The sequence below is a fragment of the Zonotrichia leucophrys genome, chromosome 1A, assembly GCF_028769735.1.
Source record: "Zonotrichia leucophrys gambelii isolate GWCS_2022_RI chromosome 1A, RI_Zleu_2.0, whole genome shotgun sequence".
Taxonomy (NCBI): domain Eukaryota; kingdom Metazoa; phylum Chordata; class Aves; order Passeriformes; family Passerellidae; genus Zonotrichia; species Zonotrichia leucophrys.
The window spans coordinates 64888063-64914486 of NC_088170.1; the positions used below are offsets into that span (position 1 = coordinate 64888063).

At 40.4% G+C, this 26424-nt stretch overlaps 2 protein-coding genes across 4 annotated transcripts; both read right to left on the reverse strand.

Moving 5' to 3' along the window:
* Nucleotides 1-217: 217 nt before the first annotated feature.
* Nucleotides 218-11914, reverse strand: SUV39H2 (SUV39H2 histone lysine methyltransferase). Of its 3 annotated transcripts, none has more exons than XM_064702985.1 (6): nucleotides 11832-11914; nucleotides 10687-10832; nucleotides 9042-9713; nucleotides 7021-7167; nucleotides 5404-5533; nucleotides 218-4068 (listed from the first exon to the last, which is right to left on the reverse strand). In XM_064702985.1, the coding sequence occupies exons 1-6, from the start codon at nucleotides 11848-11850 to the stop codon at nucleotides 3959-3961; spliced, it is 1224 nt and encodes a 407-aa protein (XP_064559055.1). In that variant the 5' UTR covers nucleotides 11851-11914; the 3' UTR covers nucleotides 218-3958. The 3 variants fall into 3 exon arrangements, with proteins under 3 accessions (XP_064559055.1, XP_064559053.1, XP_064559054.1); XM_064702983.1 differs by lacking the exon at nucleotides 11832-11914 and adding an exon at nucleotides 11134-11640; XM_064702984.1 differs by lacking the exons at nucleotides 10687-10832; nucleotides 11832-11914 and adding an exon at nucleotides 11134-11642.
* A 754-nt stretch (nucleotides 11915-12668) lies between these two features.
* On the reverse strand, nucleotides 12669-25163 carry HSPA14 (heat shock protein family A (Hsp70) member 14). The gene is made up of 14 exons (XM_064702994.1): nucleotides 25071-25163; nucleotides 24878-24958; nucleotides 24691-24773; nucleotides 22905-22953; nucleotides 22050-22143; nucleotides 21835-21925; nucleotides 20629-20733; nucleotides 19883-20044; nucleotides 19333-19488; nucleotides 18032-18134; nucleotides 16303-16515; nucleotides 15709-15882; nucleotides 14791-14861; nucleotides 12669-13456 (listed from the first exon to the last, which is right to left on the reverse strand). The coding sequence occupies exons 1-14, from the start codon at nucleotides 25125-25127 to the stop codon at nucleotides 13378-13380; spliced, it is 1518 nt and encodes a 505-aa protein (XP_064559064.1). The 5' UTR covers nucleotides 25128-25163; the 3' UTR covers nucleotides 12669-13377.
* Between the last annotated feature and the right edge of the window lie 1261 nt (nucleotides 25164-26424).

Genomic DNA, 26424 nt, shown 5'->3' on the forward strand with positions numbered 1-26424 from the left:
CCCTCTGCTGGAATCCTTACACTCCTAGAAAATTTGGGTACAAGCCAGGAATTATGAGGTTGCAATCTTAAAACAAATGCTACAACTAATTTTCACAGGCTAGTTTTTTTAAAAATGACAACAACAAGAGAAAAACTAAATTTAATTTATTTTATCAAAAACTATAGGAAGACAGCAATACTAGAGATGACACAGTATGAAAAGAAAATGTTCCTGAGCTTACAAACTGCATATTCTAATACAGTTCCTAAAACATACATTAAAAAATAATCAAAAGATTGACTTAACTTGGAGATTAAATAAATAGACAATAGCTTTTCTTACAGGTGATCTTGCAGCTTTAGTTTTGCTACAAAAAATAGAACCAACAAAAAAAGACCAGCTGGAGGGCAGGGCAGAAGTGCACACACACGACTGAATTGGTGACCATGACGATGCCAAAGGACCACAAAGCAAAACAAAGGCAGAAGCTGGGCTGGTTTAGCTTCCCTATGAAATTGAAAACAGCTATTTCTCCATTTCCAATTTGGCAATTTTCTGCCAAACTCATAAAAACAGTAAAAGGAGTTTTAAAAGTGACACAATGTCCCATTAAGGTAATTCATTAACTGCAATCCAAATACACTGTGAATACATAAATATAAAATACTGTTCAAGGCTCTTCTGTTGGAAACTGGATCCATGGGTTTCCTTCAAATAAATACAAAATACTGCTACCTCCCAGAACACAAATGAACAGTTCTTTATTTATGGCAGAAGATAACACATGTATCCTTGACAAACAGCAGCGTTATTCCAGTGCTGGTGATAACATTCTGTGCCTCTGGAAAAGGCAGTACCGCACTCCAGTACAACTGCCACAGCTGTTACCTTCTAAAATGCATCTCTTTGCAATATTTAAATCAGACTGGGCATGGGGGAGACAGAGCCTGGGCCTGCCCCGTGCCCGCGGCACAGGCGGGGCTGGAGGAGGGAATGCACGCCCTGCGCAGCCTCCACCCTGCAGGGACAGCGCGGGTTAAGGGCTGGAGCCTGCACATTCCATCCCATGGAACGCACTGCTCATCTGAGCGACATGCAAGGGAAAGCGCTAACGACTCCAAACGATGCAAGATCATCTGCAGTTTGCTGACGTTAAAGCTCCACATTCCACTTAAAACTTTAAATTGAAAATAAAAATTCATTAGAGATATGGCATGATAAAAACTGACGAGATTCAGCATTTATCATCTGGATACAGGTTAGCCTGATCACATCAAATACTTTTAAATCTAAGCAAACTTCCTCCTATTCATTAAGCAATATAAAGTCTCTATTTCAACGTGTATCTCTGTATTGTAGATTACAAAACTCACACAGCATTTCCAGCAGCCCATGCTCTTCACCAAAAGTGTAAAACTGATTTTGGCTAGTAGCATATAAAATATCATTTGCTACCAAAGAGCCAGATCTTCAGTACAAATGCAACTGTGCTTCTTAAGAAACAACCTTGAAATGTTCCTTTTGAAGTGCTGACAATTAACATGAAATTTAAGGCATTTTCTAACAAATTAAGTAAACAGTTACATGCTCGGTACTTGACTTCATTCACCTGAGCCACCAGCTGTGCACCTTATAAAGGTAACTAGCTGACCTATGATACATCCAGCTATGGAGCATCCACTTATGGAGCAACATTATTCTGCCTGACCCTGTCAACATTTACATGACTGGTAAGCAATATGCAAGTTTTACAAGCTCTGAATCCATGAGAAAAAAGTGTGTGGATCATTCCTAGAGCATGGACCTTGGCTGTAACTCCACTCATCACCCACCTCAACTGCTCTTCAGTGGTTCTGAAGCCAAGCAAAACTTAGCATATGTTATGAATAGATTGAGACAACTTTAAGATGATCAGGAAAACAAAAGATGACTCGAGCAGCTGAAGAACAGCACATTTCTCAGCCTTTACATTCAAGAACATCTTACAAATGTCTACAGCAAATGGGTATACTCACCCCTAGTCTAACTTCACTGAAGTTAGCATTTTTGCAACCAGAAAATACAAGCCTACTATCTTAGAAGTCTGTCACTAGGTAAAAAAGACACAGTATGTAAAAGTTTAACCAAAACCAGTTGTGAATATACATCAATCCCAAGGGTCTTTTGCACCTAACAGATAACAGACCATATCTCCACACTGCACTGGCTTTGTTAGACAATGGGCTGCTCTCCTTAACCTTCTGCTATCTATTTCCAAACTGTAGCCAGCAACTTATTTCAGCCATGACTGCCAAATTTCTGTAATGAAAACAAACAGCAAATGTTACTTCTGACAATTCCATATTTACAAATGCTCTGTGGAACTGCAGTCCTCCTATAGAATCCTAACTAAAAATCAGAGCATAACTGAGAACATTCTACATAACATCAGCTAAGAAGTTCAAGTTTTACACTTGGGATCTGTTAATACCAATTACAGAATCACAGAATCAGGCTGGAAAAGGCTTTTGAGATCATCAAGTCCAACCTATAACCAAACACCATCTTGTCAACCAGACCATGGCACTGAGTGCCACATCCACCCTTTTTTAAAACACCTTCAGGATGCTGCTCTCTGAGCAGCCCATTCCAGTGTCCTATCACCCCTTCTGTGAAGAAATCTTTCCTAATTTCCAACCTAACCACCCCCCAGCACACCTGGAGACTGTGTCTCCTTGTCCTATTGCTGGGTCCCTGGGAGACTGACCCTCACCTGGCTACAGCCTCCTGTCAGGAAGTTGTGGAGAGAGATGAGGTCAGCCCTGAGCCTCCTTTTCCCCAGGAACATGATGGAGTGGCTTGGTGAGCTCATCTGCAGCTCCCTCATCACCCAAGGATGGATCCATGGAGTTATGAGCATCTAAGTGACTCAGCAAGCCTCTGACTGCCTCCTCCTGGATTACAGGGGGAATATTCTACTCCAGCTCAGGAGACCAGTTGTCCTGAGCACAGAACAACTGTCCTAATGCTGAAAACTGAGGCAAAGAAGGTGTAAGTTAAGTACCTCAGCTTTGTCCTCATCTTTGGTAGCCATATTCCCTCACTGTGTCCAACAAAGAATGGAGGTTTTCCTTGCCCCTCCTTTTGCTATTCATGTATTTATAAAAACATTTTTACTATCCTTTAAAGAAGTGGCCAGGTTAAGTTTTAATGAAGCTTTGGCCTCTCTAATTTTCTTTCTGCAATTACTTCCTTTGCATGGAATTCCATGGACATTTTACAATTTGCACTCCTGTGAACCTTTATTTACACATTGGCTCTCCTTAATCCCTCACCCTCGTGCCATAAATGTTATTGCTAAGATCTTCAAGCTTTTCTTTATATAACAAAAAAGCAAAAGAATTGTCAACTAGGATTTGGAATTCAAATCAAATGCCTCCTGACTTCTCAAGGTATAGAAAACACGTAGCTTGAAGCTGAGTCACAGGAGGTTTAGATTGGATATTAGGAAAAGGTTTTTCACCCAGAGGGTGGTTGGGCACTGGAAGAGGCTCCCCAGGGCAGTGGTCACAGCACTGAGCCTGGCAGAGTTCAAGAAGTGTTTGGACCTCTCAGGCGCAGGGGGTGACTCCTGGGGGTGTCCTGTGCAGGGTTAAGAGTTGGACATGATGACCCTTGAGGGTCCTTTCCAATCCAGATCATTCTATGATTCTAGGAATATTCAAATCAAGGTACATTTTAGTTTTCTTTGCATCCATTTTACGGCTTCCTAAACAACTGCTCTAGAATTTTAATCCCCTTTAGCAGTTCTGTATTGGCTTGAAACACTACAATCTCTTTCTTTGGCCAATGCCATTTCAATCACAAACAATACCTTGTTTTCATCATCCTTATTTAGATTAGATGTAAGAATACTTGAATATATGTGTGAAAGAAGAGTCTTCTTAAAACACATTAAAAAAAAGAACAAAATATTAGTGACTTTGGATACCCAAACTCAGTTGAGATAACCTCTGCAACACATGGCTCCACATTTACAGACAGTTCTGATGCTCTTTTTGGATGGGCTAAGACCTTCAGCAGAGTCTGAAGTCAGATCTATTGAACCTGCAACACAGATGAACACAAGTAAGAAAGTTCTAAAGGACAGACCAAGATCATGCCCAGTATTCAAACAGCTTCTAAAGGCTTTCTAACAGCCCAGTTCAAAGAGCTGTGTGTGAAGCTCACTAAGATTCCACTGACACCCTTGTTACAGCTGCTTGTACAACACCTGGCACACACATCAGAATCCAAAACTCAGACTTGATCTTTGTACCCCCCAGGTATCCACATGGATCAGCTGAGAGTGCAGCTGGCCTTCAATGTCAGTGTCACAGAGAGAAGGAGGAGTTTTAAGATTCAAGATCAATTTGGCAGTGTGGTGTTTTAAGCCCAGACAGCAATGAAACATCATGCAGACACTTGCTCGCTGCCACCCCAGCAGAGCATGGAGGAAAACCAAAAGTAAAACTTGTAGGTTGAGATAAGAACAGTTTAATAATTGAAAGAGTAAAATATTGTAATAATTATTATATTCTGATCATGCTGATATTGATTATTATTAGTAGTAGTAGCAGTAATTGTAAAAGAAAAAACCAAACATGAGTGATGCACACGCAATTGCTGACCTTTGGCTCATTGATGCCCAGAGGCCATCCCTGAACTCTGATCAGCCCCTTCTGGATATCTCCCCAGTTTCTACACTGGGCATGACATTCTCTGGCATGGAATATCTCTTTGACCAGTTAATCTGCCTACGCTTCCTACAAGAATTTTTTTCACATTTTTTTGAGTACCTCCTCACTGCTAAAGCCTCAGACACAAAAAAGTTCTTGATTTAAGAAAACATCAGTGAATTATCAACACTATTCTCATACTGAGTCTAAACCACAGCACTGTACCAGCTACTGAGAAGAAATTAACTCTATCCCATCTGAAACAGCTGTTCTACAGGACCTACATCCACAGCTGAGGCCTACAGGGCACAAGAATTCAAAGACAAACCTATAGTGCCTCATGGTGCTGAGCTGTAACAACTACCTCAGTAACTACCTAGAAAGTAGTTTATCTGAAATGCTGATTTGAATAAAGGAAAGCTTTATTTAAGAGCAGCCTGACCATTCCTTTGAGCATACCTGGGACAAAGCTTCAAAATCATTTTCTTCACCAGACACAATCCCTGATGTGCTTAGCACTGAGGGAGGCAATGCACTAAGATGCAGGCAAAAGCTTCTGGGTGTGCTCCTCTCTGCACTACAGGTCATGAGCAACAACTGTTCTGAAAGCCAGAGCCGTGTTATCAAAAGCTGTGCCTGAGCTAAATGCTACCATCATCCAGGCTGCAGTAAAACCCACCAGCACCCCAAAACTTCCACAAGAACTATGTTAAAATGTGCACACCTTTCATCTGATAGTCAAAGGTCAGCTCTTCTCCAGCCTTGATGGTCCGGGTAGAGAACAGCGCTATTCGGGGAAGACGCAAGTCGAGGTTATCAATGAACACATTGAAGACTTGAAGATTTGGATCACACTGTAAGCAAAAATTAATGCAATTTCTGTTTAGAAAAATTAACACTTAATATCACTGAAGTGTTTAAATAAACCAAGGTCACAGCAAAGAAAGAATGAGTGAAGTCTGCAATTATCTTCTGAAATCAACAAATTGAAATAATGAAATAATAATTCATAGCTCAGATTTAAGTCCTTCCAGGAAGGCAACCTTTGCACAATGTGCAGACTACACTGATATGCAACAACCTATACAAAGTGACACCTTCAAAGGTGACAACAAAAATGGTGACAAAATAATTAGAGCCTACTCTAGGCCAATGCAGGCCAACATTCAGAACTAGTATGTACCAACAAAACCCATAAAAAGAATTAAAGTTGAAAGAAAACTAAAAACAACTGAGTGTTTCAAGCCCCACAAACTCACTGCTCTGTAGTGATGCTTAAGCACTGCTTCCAGGCCAGAGATAACATCTCCATTCTATGCAGGAATTTCTACTGTAAACTGCAAACCTGCTTGGCTTCTGAATTCCCTGCCATGGTCTGGGTGCAAGGAGGAGGGTGAAGGTCACTAAGCTGGAACTGGAAACCATTTCCTCATTTTGTCTGGATTAAGTGTCAAAAATCAGCAGTACCTGAGACTGTTAAATTCTGAATGCTTTTTTGTTCTTTAACAGTGAAATATGTTACACATGAAAGAATCAGAAGTGAAGTTACAGACACCGAAATTTATGCTGAAGACTGAGAATACTTCACTCCCATTTGTGAAAGTGAAGAGCAACTGTCTGTACCTAAAACTCTCCTTCATCCTTCTCCCTGGCAAGCCTGCATGAAATACAAATACCATCATGTCAAGACATGAAGACATGGTCTTCAGGAATCCTTACAAATGCAACTCAGCTTTCTTGCTTTAGATACTTCAGTTGAACTTCAACAAAACACTACAAAAACTGCTTGTTAAAATTTGCTTTTGAGTTCTCTGCAAATTTACATTAGGAGGAAAAATTGTATTTCTCTTCTGTAGATACCTAGGAAAGCACAGGAATTTTCTCTTTTTTCCTCTACCAAGTTTACAGGATGAAATTCAGAGTAACATTCCATCCTGCCCAGCTACAAAATAACGCATCAATTCCTGTCATCTCTGACTCCTGGCTAATTTCATTAAGGAACTGTCACGTGTTAAGTATTTCAGGTACTCAGAAAAAACACACCCAAACCAACCCTATTTTGGTTGTCTAGAATGAGCTGATTCAGTGAAAACTCCAGTCCTATAGGATGTCCACTTCAGGCAGCATCTCTGCCCCAGATTTTTGTAGGCAGTGTCAATCCAAGTAAGGCCCAATATTCTGTTCTATTTATTACATCATCTGATTAACTGGACTGTGCTGACATGGAGCAAACTACTCCAGAAAAACTGTGAGTACAGTAAGGAAATGTTTACATTAGAAGACATTTCTAGCACAATTGGAATAATTCTCCAAATTCTTAATATACAAAACAAAGTCTTACACTGTGGTTGACAAAGTGGGACACATTTCCATATCGAGCTGCATCTACTGTAAATTCATCTGAGTCATAGTCCAAATCAAACAAGTATGTATTTCCCTGGTTGTCATAGAACTGGCCTCGCCTCTCTGCTTCCTCACTTGTAATCACCTAAAAAAAAAAAAAAAGAAATAAAGAAACCTGCATCATGTTATTAATTATTACCAAATCAAAACAAAAATCACAATCAAGTTAGAAAAAAAAAAAACACAGTAAGTTTATGATGTTGAAATAGCATTTCTTCTTATGAATGAAGAATACATAAGAGTACATACAGCTGAACTAATTATTTTTGATTGAGGCTTCTCTGGGTGCAATTTGTCTACAGCTGATGCACAGCACTACCTTGTCTCTGAAAAAAAAAAACCATATCAGCACCCTCTACTAATAATTTTGATGATGACAATACAATCAGCTGTTTTTACTGAAGCTTCTATATACACACTTTTTCCATTAGATCCAGAAAGCCTCGTTTACTTCACACAAAACCAAGATTCAACATGTTCCCTTTGCAAAGATGATCCACAGGTATCAGTCTTTAAAACCCAGCCACATTTACAGCCTGATATTCACTTCCTCTCTTTCCAGAAGCATCTCTTCCTGCTATTTTTGACTGCAATGAAAGATCCTATTCACTGCAGCTCAGACACATCACAAAGTTCAATCTATTCAATTAGATGAGTGTGTCACTGTTGACAGATGAAACAGCTTCAACAACTTCATCTGCAGCCTGTCACATTAAACACATTCTGCTGTATAGATTCAGCAAAGAAATCATAATTTTGCAGCAAGAGATACAAAATGTGATGGAATTGGACAATAAATCCCTCTAAAATCTGACAGATGAGATTTGAGAAGTAAGCAGTAGATATTAAGTAGATTCAGGTGAAACAGTAAATACACACTCTTTTCTTTAAGCAACAAAATCACAGAATCACCTTTCAGTGAATGGAGTGTATGACCTTTTGTATATTTAAAGGAAATGGATGAACATGAGAAGAAGCTTTGGGGCAGGAAGCATGGGGGAAATCTACTAAATACCATAAACATTGTACAAAGGGACAGAAGGAAATACTTTGAGTCAACATAGCAGCAAGGCAGATTTGTGGTAGAAACGAAACACAGTGTAACAGAGAGGCTGCCAGGAACTGCGGGTGTGAAGAGCTCTGGAACAGAGCAGAGGCTGAAACACACAAACACAGGGCAATCCAAAACCTCAAGAGTAACTCAAGGTCTGTATTTTATAACATAAAAGTTCTCTTTGAAATAGTATGAGATTGAATAAGCAGATAATGTCCGTACTATGAAAGTTACTCTTGCTGTTAATCAAAAGCAATAAATATGCTTGGAAATACTACCTTAGAAGGGCAGGCAAAACAAAAGGGACTGAAAGTCTGTGCAGGGAGTTTCAAAACAACTGTGCTTTGGGAATGGCAAAAAACTACAGAAAAGATGATCAGGGAAGAATGAAGAATATGATTGCCATGAAAGAAATTAAGGACTTGCCTTTAGAAATACTATTAGGGCATGTATCTGAAATAATTCTTTAGTGCCATATCAGATAAATATTCTCTTTACTTTTGACTTCTTACAACTGCTCTGGAATGAAGGAATGTTCTAGACAGCATAATTTTGCTGTCAACTAGAATGTCCCTTTCTCTTTCTACTCAAAAGCAGACTGATCTATTATACAGTAGAATCACAGAGTATCCTGAGTTGGAAGAGTTCCACCAGGATCACCAAGTCCTGGCCCTGCCCAGGACATCCCCAGGAATCACACCATGTGCCTCATTGTCCAAACACTCCATGAACCCTGCCAAGCTTGTTGCCACGATCACCTCCCTGCAGATCCTGTTCCAGTGTCTGACCACCCTCTGGGTGAAGAAGTCACAAAGTGTGAAAACTGAGAGAAAGCTCATGAAGATTTTAACTAACATTTCCTTGACTGTATGTAATTCACCTCTACAAGATAAATACATACCTACCTCTCCAACATACTCCATCACAAAACTGTTGGTTTTAATTTTCTGGAGGGTTTTTACTCCCCAGCCACGGCCATTGTTGGTTCTGAAGATGCAGAGGGAATATGGGGTCCCTTTCTGCACAATCCTATTGGGGCAGTCAGGCCCACACCTACAATATGAATTGCACTCATAGATGGGCAAGCCAGGCTGGATTTTCAATTTCTTACGTTTATTGTAAGCCAAAATAAAGCCAGCCTCCTTTGGACAGCACTTCTCAGCAGGGCAGTCAGCACATTCACAGCCAGTTGTTATTCCATTGAGCACATTTATTCCTGGAGCAGGTTTATACTCATTGATGTAGTAGAAGTCTAAAGGAGGCCCTTCAAGATCCACGGTGTTTTCTACCAGAATCATTGCTTTGTGATTCTTTTTCCTGTTGAGTTCTTCCGTCCACCTCTGCAGAGCTATTCTTTGTTTAGCCTTCTTTACAACATAATCTGCAATTGCAGGTTTCAGAGTTTTAACGTGGTTTCTCAGTTTCATTGCTTTGCCTCCTCTCCCCCGAGACAAGTACTCATTCTTGTCTCTAAGAAAGTTCTGAATAAGCAGAGGGCAGTTCAGATGCTTCCGAGGTTCCCAAGTATTTGAAGATTCTGGCCATCCTTTCCATTTCACAAGATAGTATGCTTTGCCCTTGAAATACAGAAACAGATACAGATTCAGCCAGAGCTCATGTTGCTGAAATCCACCATGACAGAACAACACAAACACAAGAGCTCTGGACTTAAGGATCAGCACACAGGGCAGAAGGCCTTGATGTCCCCATAAAAATTACAATTGGGGAGAAAGAGACAAATCAGTTTGTCTGCAAATTAACTTATAGCACAACTTAGCATACTTTACAAATTGTCTCTAGGGGCAAAGAAATCAAAAGCTGGGATGAACTCTGACTGCTAACAGCATACCTGGAGGAGGAGGCCAGTTTGTCAAGGCAGGGGTAAGTTATGCTAACTCACTGTATGACTCTTATGCACAAGCAGAATGCAGTCGTATCACATACAGAACAAAAAAAAAAGCAAAATGTAGCAAAAAAAAAGTCTAAAACCCACTATTGGTCATATCAACCATCCTCCCAGAACACTATTTAATTTGATAAGTGTTAGATTTTATTTACAATGAAGCAGCATTCATTTTGTACTTATTTAAAAAGGACAAATAACTGTAACAAGGGCAAATCCTGAGACTGAATTTCACAGGAATCCATTTGCAGCACATGGCCCTAATTCTTCATCGAACAGACTAAAAGAATCAAGAGAGAAATACACATGGTTGTCTGCAAATAAAGGAGAGGCATCATAATTCATACTGAGCTACCACCCTAAAGCATCAGCATCAGATACACAAAGGTGAACATTTCATATTCTAAATGTACATTTCATATTCTAAATGTCTGTAATTTCACAAAAAAGCTCTTCCTTGCACATATTGAAAGTAGCAGTTTACACCACTTTCTGTTTGCAGTTTAAAGTTCAAAATATATTTAATTTGATGCCAGCAAAAGCTTTGTCCTCACTGTCTGATTCTTTATATTATGACCAAAACTACCTTTTGCTTGCTTCCAAATTTCAGCTGAAAGAGTGATCAAATTGGTCTGTGTTTCTCTTACCTCTTCTACCTTGTAGTCACACAAATATTCCACCTCATAACTCTTTAGACTCCTGTTGGTGATTCCAATGGATTTACATGTGAGATTTTCCTTCCTACATAATTCTTGGAGGGTCTCATGTGAAGCTAGACATGGCACATACCAGGCTACAATAAGAAAATTGGTAAAGAATCCTATTTAATGTCTCAGCTAAATTGAAATCATTATGCCTCATCCCAGAGTCCCCACATTACCATTTGTGACAGCAGTCCACAAGTCTCCTGTACAAATGCAGCGTCTCCAACTCAACCCTTCTCTACCGGGTCAAGGGAAACACGTTCATGATTCCCTCCCTGCACCTTTATTCTGTCCAGTACGTACGCATCCAAAGAAAAACAAACATTTTGGAGGGCAGAGACTTCTACAGGTGAAAGATACACTAAGCACCAGCAATTTTTCTACAATTACCGCATCGCACAACTGAATTCCGGCAAGCAGGAAACCTCCATTCTTCAACAAGACCGCCAAATTTCTGTAGCCAGGCGCAGCTGAGTACTTGCGATGCAACCATGGCGACCGGACGAGGAGATAGAGACCCACAGCCCTTATCTGGCAGGATCGCGAGTGCCCGGTCAGCCAGGCGGATTTAGAGGGACGAGACATTCCCGCAGGGCGCCAGCGCCCGGGAAAACCCGGGATCGGGGCGCGGGATTGAGTCCAGAGCGGGAGCCGCCGGTGCAGGGCCGCGCCCGCCTCCCCCCGGGGCTCCGCGGGGCTCTCCCGCCCCAACCCCGGCGCAGCTCACGGGGCTCGGGAGGGGGCGGCGGTGCCTTTCCCGCGGCTGCACCGGGATCCAGCGCCTTTCCCCGCGTTCCACCCCCGCTTCCAGGGTTACCCCAGGCACCTCCCGCCCTCCTCCCACAGCTCCACCGGGCAGCGGGCAGGACCCCCAGTTCTTCCCTCCCCGCCCGCCGGGGCTCTGTGGGCAGCGGCGGTGGGAACGGTCCTGACAGAGCCGGGCGAACGGGAACCGCTAGCGGCTCCCACGGCCGAAAGCGAGCAGCAGCTTCCCCACCCGTCCTTTCCCCCGGTCCGTCCCGGTCCCCCAGCGCCCGGGCGGCCGCAGAGCCCCGGGCGGCCGCGTCCCCAGCCCGCTCCCCCCTCACCTCCTCGCCAGCCCTCCATGTTGGGGGGTGCGGGGGGCCCGCGCCGGCTCCGCCCCCCGCCGGAAGGGAGCGGGGCGCAGAGGGCGGCCCGGGCGCGCGCGCGGCTCCGCCCGCCCTCCCCTTTCCCGCCTCTGCCGTGAGGGGCCCCCGCAGGGACGGGGCTGGAGAGCGGCTGAAAGGGAGCGGGACAGAGTTAAAGCCATTTTGCTTTTGTTCTTGCAGAGCTCTGCAGTGCCTGGGACAGGCGGGGAAGCGCGAGGCAGCTTCTTTCCCGCGCCCCTCAGCTGCAGAGCTGAAAAGAACCTCGGAGAAATGGTCCCGGCCTTACCCTCACTCCTCAGACGCGGTGTTAACTATTAATGTAGCTTCGGCAGAATCACAGAATCGATAAGTTTACAAAAGGCCCCTGAGATCATCAAGCCCAACCTATGACCAAACACCACCGTGGCAACCAGACCATGGCACTGAGTGCCACGTCCAGGCCTTCCTTAAACACCTCAGGGTGTTAATTAAACACTCACTACCTCCCTCGGGCAGCCCATTCCAATGTCTAATCACCTTTAATGGGAAGAAATTCCTCCCATTGTCCCACCCAAACCTCCCCTGCCACAGCTGAGTTAGTAACCTCTTATCCTGGGGCTCTTTTTCCTAGGGAACCACTGAAGGTTCCTAGCAGGCACGTAATGGAATACAACCCTCTGCAAACCCAGACTGGTATCCCTTGCTGTGTTCTCTAATTTTTGAGGCTCCTCTGTGACACTTTCAGTGTTTTACAAGGTAACACACTGTTGTAAGCACTGAATTGTTGTCCCTTAACTGCACTTTAGGCTGAGACCCTCATATTCCATAACCACACTTGCCTGCTCCATCTCGTCATTGAAAAAACCTGCCAGCTTATACCCCCACAAATGTATGACAATACAGATTTAAAACCACACATTATGGAGATTGTCAGGATCTGCATAAAAAAATGTATTTTTTTAATAACATATAAATAAGCACACTTAAGTCTTACATTTCTCAGGTAATATGACAAAACCATTTTACAGAAAAAAAGTTTTGAAAAAAAAAAATAAATTCATCTGCTCAAGAGGCCAGCACAAATGGGCTCCACCTTCATGGTTTTGGGCAATATCAAGACCACACAGGATTCTGGTATAAAATTGAGTGGATTTTCACCAGTCTCCTTCTCAGGTTCAAAGCTATACTACTGAAGCCACAGATGCACTGCCTGAATGGGTACAAGACCTGATTAGTCAAGAAAAATCTTCAAACTATGTAATATGGTTGTTACTGAACCACAGGCATTTGTGATTTGCATTTTGTAAACCAAGTGCTGATAATTCAACAATCTGCCGTTCACATGTCTTGACTAACGTTTTGCACCACACTCTAAACAGACTTGGTGGCAAAATAACTTGGTGGCATTTTAGTTTATTACAGTCCTCTAAGAATCATGAGAGACATCACAGAGAGTCACTACTTTGGCAGAAAAGCCAGTAAGAGACAAAAATCAAGTTAGAAAAACGTTGCCTTCCAAAGTGGCCTATGATGCCACTTCAACAGTGATGATTTCACACTTTCCAGTATCTTGATCTGTGCAGGTGACATGCAAGGACCCATCCCTAGATAAAAGAGAGTTATGTTTAGGATTATCTCAACACAACACTTACTATGTTACTGCATGTGCCAGAGAGGATAAACAAGTCTTCACACTGAGGGAAGGATGATAGATCAGCATCAAAATATCCAGGCACAACCATGTTTCAACACAGATGAAATTGGTTTATGAAATTAATTTAGTCATTGTTTTTATATCCACTTCTTGCCCTTAAAGCATCTATCTTCTCTACATATGTTGGAATTAATCAAAGAACACATTTAAATACTGCAATTTAATTTATTTTGTACAGGTTTCTAAATAGAATATGTGGTAATATTATTCAAAATATTCCTTGTGAGAGCTGACTAAGAGCAGTAGATTGACAAACATGGTTTGTCATGGCACAAGAACTTGACTTTTGAAGTGTAAATAGTCTTTAAACTCAAAGGATCTCCTTCAACAAGGAAAAGCTTAATTGTCAAAACCCAAGACTTTAGAAACAATATTTGTACCCAAATTTAGATTTTAGAAACAATATTTGTACCTAAATTTAGATTTTAGAAACAATATTTGTACCTAAATTTATTTTGTGTGACTGTATGCCTTACTTCAGCTAGGCATACAGTCACATAAAATAAATTTAGGTACAAATAGATGTTTTCTACTAAACTTCTTCTCCCTTTTATCCCTAAATATTCCTTAAACCTCCTTCCAAAATATGATGATTTTCTGCATGACAGAGTTGCATCTATAATCCCCAAAATGTTCTCCTTATCAGTGCTCAGTATAAATCTCTGTATGACAAACCAGGCATTTTGGGTGAGGTCTATTAACAGGCATTAATACACCTGATAGCTAACATAAGAAAATGAAGTATTTTGAAACTTAAATAGCAAGCAGAAGGCCCTGTTCCTCTGTAGAACAACCTTGCTTCTGAAATGACAGAGCCACTGCAAATTCTACATTCCTTCATAACTAAAAAAGACAAAACCCCCTTCAGTTTTTCCCAAGAGTGTGGGCATTCAGCAAAGCTCCCCAACCCACTTCCAGAGCAAGTCTGAGATCCTGACTGCTCTCATGCATGGTCAAACTGATCAACGGTTCAGAAGTTGCTAAAAAAAATCTACACAATTGTATTAAGCTTTGTTTCTTTAAGAATCAAACAATGACAGCACCAAAGGTACTGCAGAAAACCCACATTCTACAGAATTTACCCCTGCTAGGACTGTACAGTCCTGTAACCAAAGAAATGCTGAAATTTATCAAAAAAATAAATTAAATACTCTGTAACAGAAGCAAAGACTGTTTGTCAGAAGTGACATAAAGGGTAAACAGTAGAACAAGTGTTTTGTGTACCTTTTCATTGTGAGAACTGTTAGTATATCATGTAGGCCATCCTCTTTTTTATCTAAATCCTGGAGCACAATCTAGTAAAAAAATGAAAGTTTGATTATAGTCAGTTCTTCATGTTCTTGTTCAGCACTTCAAGGGAAGTGACACAACAGCTAAGATGTGAAAATTCATGCATTTTAGCTATTTGCACTATTGTTTTTGTGTTTTGGTTCAGGATGTATCCCTGAGATAGCTGAAGTACCTATCACTCCCACAGCATCCTTTAGAATCAGTACTGTAATTATTAGGTAACATCCCTTCCCTATCCCCTTTAAAGATATTTGGGCAGAATTAAGGTGGAATAACAATCTTCTTAAATATTCCATCAATCTCAGACACATCTGCCCCTTCCCTGATGCTTTCCAAGGAAAGCACATAATAACTGTTTCAAAAAGCTGTGTTCTCTCTGTAGGCTGATTCCTAAACAACAACTTTAAACCCTCACTTGATAAAAACATTTCATCTTACCACTATGATAAACCAAATTCAATATTTAATAACAATGTCCAATCTAGGGAGATCAAAAAGTAATCAACACATTAGCTATACCATTTCCTTCATCAGTTTGATTTTTAAAATGTTCAAGGATCTGTGTATGACTGGAATAACTGGTAAAGATCTCTCATCCCAGGTCATCTTATTACAGTAGTGCCACATGTCAAACCCTGTCAGCCATTTAGGAATTCAAAAGGGAAACTTCAGTACTTTACAAAGTACTTCAATATTTTGCATGTCCAGAAGAATAATTAAAAGACCAATACTAAAGAGATGCATGTCACTGTATTTTCCTAACAATACATTTTGGTATTGGTGGAACTGATTTCCATTTTTTTTCCCCAGGAGGCTGCTGTTAAAAGTGCACAGGAGTGTGCACACACTCACCTGTGCAAATTTCTCTTCTTCATTCATGGGACTCTTGCCCAATGACTCGTAGAGCTCAAGGCACACAGAGGAAATGTTCCCAGGAGCGTGCAGGGTGTGCTGCCTTCGAGCTGGCAGTGGTGTCCCTGATGGAAACAGCACTGTGAATTTGTCAGCCCCTGACTCGTCTACTCCCTTAAAAAAAGAATAAAAATTAATATAGTTCATGTTTTTCTTTAAGTGCTTCATTGAGCTGGAAGTGTCACAACAATGTTTCACAAGAAAAGAAGTCCAAGCTTCATTCCCTCTGTCAAATTTACCATCCAAGCAAGTAAAACCCTGACATTCCTACAAATGAGAAATCCAGCAATTGCAACAAAGGAAAGAAACAATTATCCCCCCTTAAAATCAGATTTTCCTGTCAATATTTTGTCAATAAACCTAAGTTACCATGATAACTTACCAGTGGTAACCTAAGTTACCACTGCTAATCTACAGCAAATCTGTAGAAGTAACAACAAACCAATGCTGTTTCTCTAACATCAATCACACATAATCAGTGCTATAAATTCACTGCAGCAGTAAAATTTCCTAATATTCTAATTTTAGCCTTACCTTAAGAAGAATATCTTTGGCAGAACACTCAATGAGTGCATCTTCTTCTAACAAGGTATTCTCTTTCCCTAGCAGAATTCCTGCCTCTATGGCTGCACCAATGGGAATAACTTCATCTGGAGGAATTGAATTCAGTAATTCCACGGTTGGGAAAATGTCTTTGATCAGCTGCTGTAGTTTTGGGATTCGAGCAGACCCACCACAAAGAACTACCTGGAAAACACATCATACTAATTTCACATCTTTAGTCTGTGAAATAAAACTGACAGGTCACACCCTGCTGTGCAAAAATAAAAACTGCTCTGGGATATTTTATCATCTGCAGTTGTTCAAATTAAAATTGATGTAATCTTGGGTTGACTTGATACTTATGCTTCTGAAATTAAAGGAAATATGATGTGTTCGAAAAGTTTCTCTTACAGCAAGAATCACCTAAATAAAGTAACACCTTGAAAATTGAAAAATTCATCATAAAAAGAACATCAGGTTCCAAAGGACTTCCAAAGGTGATCTAGTGCAACCTCCCGGCCAGACCAGCACAGTTACAACAGGCTGCTCAGGACCTTTCCTGCACAGATACTGTATTCCACAGACTGTAGGCCCTTAATTCAGCATCTGATTTGCCTCATACTACACATTCCTTTCCTGGAATCTAACATTTCCCCATGCTGAACTTGTGCTGCTTGCCACTCACCCTTCCATCATGCACCTTTAGGAAGGAGCAAGTCAGCTTTTACCCATAAATCCAAGTCTTATTACAGAGACTTTGTTGAAATCAGCCAGATCTGGAAAGAAAGCTAATTCCCACTTTTCCTCATGTAAAACATAAACCTAATTTACAACTCTGAAGTTGTTTATTTTTACATTTAAGATGTTCTACTGCCCTCCATCCAAAGAACTAAATCCTGAAAGACCACCTAAAAACCACTGCCACCAGAAAACAAAAGCCATTCTTTGAAAAGTGGCCTGGGATATTTCATTATCAATCAGAGAAACTGAGATGTGACACAAGAAACACTAATTAAAGTCTGAAACAGCATCAAGCGTCACTGAGAGCATCAGGCAGCTCCAGCTGCAGACCTGAGGAGCCAATTCTGGCAGCAATGAATGCAGCCAAAAGCATCACTTGCCAAGCACAGGTAAAAGGGGGTGAGATGAATTTCCTCTCTTACACCAAGGCAAGAGAGACACAGATTAAACTACTGATGTCTGCTGCCTTGCTCACATCTTTGGGATTAAAGCACTCTCTGATTTGGTACCTTCTGTAGTTTTTAAGCCAGCAATGAGGAGCACAAGCACCAAGCAGACACTTAGTGATCTGCTCAACTTTAATCAAAACTTTGCCTTTCTTCAGAAGTGTCAGCAAACCCTGTCCAAAGTTCAATGAAGGCAGAACAAAGCCCACAGACTGAACTTAAGGAAGGAACTCCTCAGCTTGAATTTGGACAGAGTTACACAAACACACCAAACGGAGACAAATCCTCCCCATCACTCAATATGCAGCAGTAAAAACACACAACTGAATGTGACTCTACCTTATACTTAACTTCAGACACCTGAAATAAAGCAAATACAGCAGTTCTAAAGATCCTGAATCTATAGACTTTGTTGGATCCCAGTCAAAACTGCTTAAATAGATCATGAAACAATCTCAGTCTGCAAGGAAAACAGGCCCCATAAGCATTGTTCTTGTGGAAGTGTCCTACAGACACATGATTTCTATTATTACCTTATTAATGTCATCTGCTGTAAATCCAACTTGCTGCAAGAGCTTTTTAATTGCTTCTACACATTTACTAAAAAGTGAAGAACAGATAAGTTCAAATCTGGCCCTAAAAGAGAAAAATAAAACATTCAAAAAGGATCATTTCATCCATTAGAGACAAATACCTGAAATGGAAGAACAATAATTTTTAGAATATACTTTAGTTCTCCACCTGGTACTAAGGGGTTTTAAAAAATCGTATTTTCCCATTATTAATCTTCAAGCAATTTTGTTGGTGGGGAAGTATCTGTGCTATTAGTTCCATCAACAACACCTACATGAATGTACATTCATTCTTCAGTGTACTCCAGAGGGAAAAAAAACAGTATTGTTGTCTTGACAACATCAGTATTGCTGTCTTGATTCATGCCAAAGAAATAAAGAAAAATTCTGGAACTGCTTCATGATCTGTAAAATGAATACAAGGACTCCATTTTTAGAGGCAAATCAAGCTGTGTCCTGATTTTCACACAGGGAGCAGATTAAGCAAATTAAAAAACAAACTTGTGCTTGCTTTTGTCTCTTTCAAGCCTGCAAAGGAAGTTCTACTCTGCATGAATACCACAAATCAAAGTCTGCAACACTGATCCACAGGACTGGCACCCTGATCCAAATGGAGCTGACCCATTTATACAGTATTGCTTCTCACACTTTCAAACATGCTGTGCCTTACTTGAGCAGCTCCAACTGCTGCAGTTCTGGAATGGAAATTCTGGTTCATTTTGCTAAAGCTGCTGCTGCCTAGAAGAGCAATCAAAGTGAGCTAAAAATCTCAGTAAGAGATCATCCCAAGGGAAAAGAGACTGAGCAGGACACAGCAGTAGGAGCAAAGACATTTTCTGTCTTTCTAGTCCAGCTCTCACTGAGAAGCAACATCAGGATTTTCAGGACTCCTACCATTCTGATCTCCTTTAGATCAAGAGTCCACAAGCCAGCTTTTCTTTAATGAAAGTACAACAAAAACAATCAGGGGAAGGAAACAGCCACCCTGATTCATTACAGACTCCCCTCCAATCAACAACCAGGCTCTGAAGATGGGGTCTCACTGTGCCTTTTTGCACTTCCTTTTCTAACCATCAGGGCAACACTGTTACTGTGACTGCCCTGACCACAGATTGCAGCAGAACAGAACCATCAACATGAAACAGCAGGTTTGCCTTCAATCTTACCTCCTTCCCTAAAATAAACACCATCAGAAATCAAAGCTTATTGAGTATCCACAATACCACCTAGAAAGATTTCAGTAGCTTCAAGATCTGCCTTACCTGGACACATTGCAATCAAAATCCAATCCATCATACAATGAATCTACAAAACAGTTTGCACTTCCCAGGGTTGATAGAGAGTGTTTTGCAATATCAGCACTGTTCATTAATTTCATCATGGCTCTGGGATTTCCTCTAATATCATGTTTACAAGACCTGTATTTAAAAAAAAAGATGACACCAGTTTAAAAAGATGGGAATTTGACTGGTAACTTTCTGGAAGGAAGAACAGGTAACAGCTATTGAACTTTTTTTCTGGTAACATTTTAGTATTAACTATAATACCACTACTGAAAATTTGCACACATCTGGACACAATAGAGCCCACAGCTGAGCCCTTATCGTTTAACACCAAGTTAAGGCAATATCCACCCAAACTCAGGCATTTCCCAGTCTTTCTCCTCAGCCCCAAACAACTGACTGCTCCTTCAGCATCATCTTTACTTGAACCATTTCACTAACAGAGACTCTGCTAATTTTTTTTTAAAAGCAAGCACCACATAATGAAGATCCTGTCCTAACAGCAACATGCTTGGAATTCAAATCTTACCTCTGAAATTCAGAAGCTAAGTGTTGTGCTAGAGCTTCTGTGAAGCAAACTCCTCCAATGCTGTCATCTGTGTTTGTAGCAAGCACACGATATATTCCACTGTTCACTTCTATGACTGTGATAGAAAGTGATGTTCCACCCAGTTTATAAACCAGCACGTTGCTGCCACATTAAAAAAAAAGAAATTGAAAGTAGCATTAATTTTGACACATTGTTAAAAGATTACTACCATGTATTGAAGGTTTTAATCAGACAACTATATGAGAATGGTAAAGAAACACTACACAAGAACAAAAAAGTTCAAACTGACAGCAGTGTTTAGTATTTTGAAAGTGAATTATTTATATATTCATAAAAATGAATATATTCAACCAGATGCACTTACTCAACCCAGGAGCTCTGCTTTAGTTCTTCCAGCCCATGTAAAATAACCCCATCTCACAAAATTAAAACCAGCTATGCCAAAATATGTTCAAAAAGGAATGCATTTTTCTTAAGCCAATCAGCTTATTAAACAGAAAGCTGGAAACTGGGGCCAAATCTTTAAAGACAATTCTCAAAATATAAAGACCAAAGCAAAGGGATTTAATACACTACAAAGTTACAACTTCTAAATGCTTATTGTCTTGACTGAGAGAAAAAAGCAAAACAAGCCTCGTGCTAAGGCAACATGGCATTCCCTCAATTAAGATTTCTCAGGATTTAATTACAGCAGCTTAAAAATAAGTAGAACATTAGGACTTTACCTTTTCCCAGTGGGTGAATCTTGGCCAATTCCATAAGCAAGGAGAGCTGCAGATGGTTCATGAATTAATCTCATAACATTGAACCCAGCAGCTGTAGCTGCTTCCCTGCAATGAGCCACAACAGCATTTCATTGTACTTCAGTGATCTCACTGTAGTCACACACTACAAGATTTCACCTAAACTACATGTGCCACCTAATCAGACCTTGTTTATAGCATGGTATTACAAAACTAAGCGACTGAAAAGTGCATATAAGATCAGTTGCTACTGTGTTCTTCAAAGAATTGGATATGCTGTGTGCTCACTGGCAAAGAAAACACTCATCTATCAGACTACATAGCCCATAAAAACTGCAAATTAACCCACAACTACACCCCTCCTAAATCAAACTTGATAACTTATCTTCAGGAATGGTAATGAACTGCTTGATACATTATTTCAATAGGTAACAAAATTACTTTACCATGCCTCACTTGCAACATTTAACTTACAGGTTTTCTTGAAACTTGAGTATCCCGGGGAATACCCCAAAAATTGTTCCCTCCACTTTGAAGTTACACCAGAGCAATAGAAGGTTTCATTACAGACACTGCAAATCCCCAGCTCGCTGTTTTCTGACCAACTTTTAGGTGTGTTTTATTTATTTCTTTCATGACAGTTAAATGTAAGGGATTCTACATATCAGAAAGTAAAAACAGTTGTTGCCATTTGTGCTCAGCTTTAAGCATCTCATGTTTTCCTACTGAGGAACTGTCAGAGCAAAAGTGTTTCCAAACAGAATTTCCAAGCAGAAAACTGGTATGTATTCCAAATCTGCACTCTGACACAGCAGAGCTGAAGAGGCCATGTAGCACCACTCTGGGGAGGATGGAGGGGAAATTGTGGAGGAGGGTGAGATGCTATTTGCATTTCAAAGGGGTCACTGAAGATCCTGATCTGAAATGAGGTTCCATCCTTGATGAAACTGGAATTTCCTCTCACTTCAGTGATTCAGAACTTCCATTTGGTCACATCAGCAAATTCCATTAAAAGTTTCTCCACTCATGATTAAATATCTTGCTTTCATATTTTCCCAGTTTAAATATCATCCCAATATCTTGACTGATGGTCACAAGTTGAAGGCCAGCAGCAGAATTCCCACTGCTGATCTTCCAGCCCATCTGCTTTAGGCACATAAAATAACAGAAAAACCTCAATGCTCTTACCCAAGGGCATTCTTCTGACTCTCTCCAAAATCAAATGGTACAGTGACAACAACATCATTCACATCTGAGCCCAATGCAGACTGGGCAGTCTCTGTTTGGAAACACAGGCAGAACATGGTGATTAAAAACAAATCATGAAAAAAATATATGACATCTTAAAAATAAAAGACAGCTTAAAAAGCTAAAACATGACAATGAATTTAATTATTACATACCTTTCATTTTACTGAAAATTAGTTTTGCCACATCTTCTGGGTTAATAAGTTTGTTATCTATTTCATACTGAAGTTTTCCATTCTTCTCAATCATCTGTAAGCAAAACCAACACATCTTTGTCAGACTGCAATTTGGTTAATAACAAAAAGTAATGTTTAATTTAGGCTCTGTTTAAAGTAAAAAGCACTGGACTGTGTAAACACTCCCTGCCTTAGCATTCTACTACAAGGGAATAAACACTTCCAACATGACTATCAAAGACCTGCAGCATATTACAGACACAACAGGGACATTTAAGACTTTAAAGAGTCAAGATTCTCCCTTTCTATTAAGTTTTCCTGAGTACAAAAGCAATATTTAAAACATAAGTACACTCCTGGTTACATGCCATAAGAAAAAACCCAACAATTTATAAAATCACACCAATATGAACAGCAGAAAAATCACCCATTTGTTACAAATTCATTTTCCAGGATAATTTTTCTCCTGTTTTGCAAAATTTTCTAGCAACAAGGACAGTATTATGTAAATTAAATACTGAGATTAAATCAACTGGTTAAAGATGTTAATCACAAGGTGCTGCAACTTGAGTATCTTCCACCAGCTCTAACAAAAACCACAATGCTCCTACTGAAATGCATTAGGATTCACCTGTTTGGAGCATGGCCAAGAGATAAAAAATTTTCTGTTGGAACTAACTATATTATGCTGGCAGAACCCAGAACATGGTTATCAACTGGATAAAAACAGAAACATTCCATACAAAGGGACATCTCATGATGGGAGCTGATCACTACAGAACAGACAGGGTATGGCCCAAACAATAATAAAATTATATAAATCATCATACTCACAGAGCATTTGCTTTCTGCAATGTATTTCTTTGCCTGAGGGTCACCAGAGCTGTCCATAAAAATGGAAAGTAACAAAATCAATTATGCATTCAAGGTTAATTGCACAAATGCATCTTGCTGATATTCCTTTTAACATTTCTAACTCATCAAGCTATACTTGAACCAAAAATTCCTGGTTTTATTCTGCAGTTACATTTATGGAGTAGAAGAAAACACAACAGTTCTGACTGGTGGCATTTTTCATTCTCCTTTCCCAAAACTTATGATTGAAAAAATACCTACTACTTACAGAAAAGGAAAAGCAAAACCCAACACATTGTTTTAACCTGCTATCCCCATGAACATTTAAAAAAGATTTCAGTGAAATTCTGCATCTGAGAAGTGATGAGGAATACAGAATGGGCAACATCTTGTCAGCTCCTCTCAATAAAAGGACTGTAACACACAGCTGGGTCATCACTAAAAAGTTTTGTCACATCTCTGAGGTTAACTCCAACCTAAAAGATTTAGTTCTACTGTCACTGTAATTGCCAGTGCAAATTATCACAGCTCCTCTAACAGGAATCACAACAGGCACTAATCAACAGTTTCACTATTGCAATAGAAGCAACACAAAGTTTCATGCAAACAAAACCACAGTGGATTTTACAGAAAAGCAATCAGCTGAGAAAAAATCATAGCTAAGAAACTTTATGTATGAAAAGCATATATGCAACTTGCTACTATATTTCACAACTTGAGATTTTCACAGACAAGTTGAGACCTAAAATACATTTTTTCTTCTCTACTTTTCTATTTTCACAAGCATCTCTTTGCTGCTGGAAGAAAATACAGGATGAGAAGCTCACAGTACCAACCTGGACTAGGGGACAGTGTCCCTCCCCATGGCAAGGGGCTTGGAAGGGAGGTGATCATTAAAATCCCTTCCAAACAAAACCCTTCAGTGACTCTACAATAACAGAATGATTTTTTATGAGATGTCTTCAGTATTAGTGCTGAAACATTAAACCAGCTTTAAATGGGAAAAAATGGGTGCAGTCACCATCCCTGGATGTGTTTAAGAAAAGCCTGGATGTGGCACTCAGTGCCATGGTTTAGCTGAGGTTGTGAAAAATGAGTATTTTATGACTGGCATTTTGCAAATATTAAAATGAATATTACATGCGTTATGTTAGAAAATTATGCTGTGCTAATTCTCTTAAGTAGTGTGTTAAATATAGTTTTAGGTTATAACATAATGTTCAAACAGAAACTGTGCTATGTAGGATACTTTTTAAAAGAAAGGACTTGCAGAACATCTAAATCTTTCAGAGAAAAAAATTTATTGCTCTCTTCTCAGGAGAAATGAACTTCCTCCCACTTTGCTCAGGCATGAAGATGCCAGTTAGGATTAAGAGGAAGAACTTGACATTGACCAGACAGAATCTTATGTTTGAATGGAATTTATGCATCATGTATGAGATGTATGAACATGCAACAGGATGCTGTTTTTAAGGGTTAATCCTCTGTTATTTTGCCCAGAAAAGGTACCCGGACTGTCTGTAACTCTGTTTCTATTGTCTCATATTGTCCTAACCCAAATTGTTCAAATTATTATTAGCCTAATTATATTGCTATTTTTATAACCCTTATCATTAAACTTCTGGAATTTTAAAAACAAGTGACTGGCGTTTTTCGCAACGTGTTGGGGCATGGTTGGACTCCATGATCTTTAAGGTCCCTTCCAACCCAGTCACTCTGTAAATTTTGTAATTCCTCATCGCCCTTTCCACGCCCATTCTCTTACCTTCGCCCAAGGATCTGCTTCACTTTCACGACAGTGTTGGAAATATTTCTTATCCTGCTTTGCTTCGCAGCTAAGCCAACAACCTGAGGGAAAAATAAACGAAAACAAAATGGAAAAGCTGAGTAGCAGACAGAGCCCTCTCCCCTCCTCCTCCTCCCCAGAGCACCCCGCGGAGGGGCAGCCTCACCTCCTCGCTCTCCGAGAACGCCACGACCGCGGGCGTGACCCTGTCCCCGGCGTCGTTGGCGACCACATCGGCGCGGCCATCCTGAGGGGAGAGAGATGGAGGAAGGCAGAGCCGTGAGCGTGTGGGGGCTGCACCGCCGATGGGGGCCCCCGAACCGCCCCGACCGAGCTCCCCGAGCCGGCGCTGCCCTCACCTTGTACACAGCGGCGCACGCACAGGTGGCTCCCAGGTGCACCCCGATGGCCGCCATTGCCCCTTCCCGCCCCAACGTGCCCCGCGGGGGCCCGCTCCCAGCCAATCCCGCGCCGCGCTGCGCCGTCGCCGGCGGAGCAGCCAATGAGAAAAAAGAATAGCGATTGGCGTCATCGCGCATAGCAACGGGGGCAGACTGCGCGCGGGTTTTGGCGGGAAGCGGCGCTGTGAGGGATTGTGGAACCCGGGACAGTGGCAGCGATAAATTAGGAGATAAACTGTTGGAACTAGAAAATAGAGAAATCAAAATAGACAATCGAGATCAAAGCGGAGAAAGAAGCAAGTGTGCGTGTGGTTTATGTCGCTGGCGCCTCTCGCCGTTGTGAAAAATGAGTATTTTATGATTGACTTTTCGCAAATATTAAAATGAATATTATATGTGTTGTGTTAGAAAATAATGCTATATTAATTCTCCAAAGTAGTGTGTTAAATATAGTTTTAAGTTATAACAAAATGTTAAAATAGAAACTATGCTATGTAGGATACTTTTTTTAAAGAAAGGACTTGCAGCGAGACAGCAGCCACCGGACACCTGAATCTTTCAGAGAAAAAGAATTTATTGTTTCATTATCAGAAGAAATGAACTTCTTCCCACCTCGAAGGCGCTGTTAGGATTCAGAGGAAGAAGCTGATGATGACCAGACAGAATCCTGTGTTTGAATGGAATTTATGCATCATGTTTGAAGTGTATGAATATGCAACAGGCTATTGTTTTTAAGGGTTAATCCTTTGTTAACGGGTGTCCTTTTTCGGGCTTATTTTGCCCAGATAAAGGTACTCGGACCGTCTGTAACTCTTTGTCTTTATTGTCTCGTATTGTCCAAATTCCTATTACTCTAATTGTATTGCTAATTTTTATAACCATTTTATTACTATTAAACTTTTAAAATTTTAAAAACAAGTGATTGGTGTTTTTCACACAACCTAATGGAAAAGGTTGGAAAAGGTTCTGTGATTCTGCGATTTCCAACCTCTCCCTCCATGCACTTCATTGCCAGTAATTAAACCGTGTGAAAAACACCAATCGCTTCTTTTTAAAATTTTAAAAGTTTAATAGTAATAAAATGGTTATAAAAATAGCAATGTAATTAGAGTAAGAATAATTTGGACAATTTGAATTAGGACAATACAAGACAATGAAAAGAGTTACAGATGTCCGGATACCTCTTCCTGGGCAAAATAAGTCCAAAAAAGGACCCACGTTAACAGAAGATTAACCCTTAAAAGCGATAATCTGTTGCATATTCATGCATCTCATCCTTGATGCATACATTCCATTAAAATACAGGATTCTG

Excerpts from the sequence above, each read along its gene's own strand:
- HSPA14 (XM_064702994.1), bottom strand. The coding sequence starts at position 25,127 with ATGGCGGCCATCGGGGTGCACCTGGGAGCCACCTGTGCGTGCGCCGCT. Across the intron at positions 22,954-24,690 it reads AAGCAGATCCTTGGGCGAAG|CTCTGGTGACCCTCAGGCAA; the intron begins GTAAGAGAATGG and ends TTTTATGGACAG. Across the intron at positions 22,144-22,904 it reads TTGCAGAAAGCAAATGCTCT|ATGATTGAGAAGAATGGAAA; the intron begins GTGAGTATGATG and ends TTTTGCTTACAG.
- SUV39H2 (XM_064702983.1), bottom strand. The coding sequence starts at position 11,236 with ATGGTTGCATCGCAAGTACTCAGCTGCGCCTGGCTACAGAAATTTGGC. Across the intron at positions 7,168-9,041 it reads TGATGGAGTATGTTGGAGAG|GTGATTACAAGTGAGGAAGC; the intron begins GTAGGTATGTAT and ends TTTTTTTTTTAG. Across the intron at positions 5,534-7,020 it reads CCCACTTTGTCAACCACAGT|TGTGATCCAAATCTTCAAGT; the intron begins GTAAGACTTTGT and ends TTTTGCTTACAG.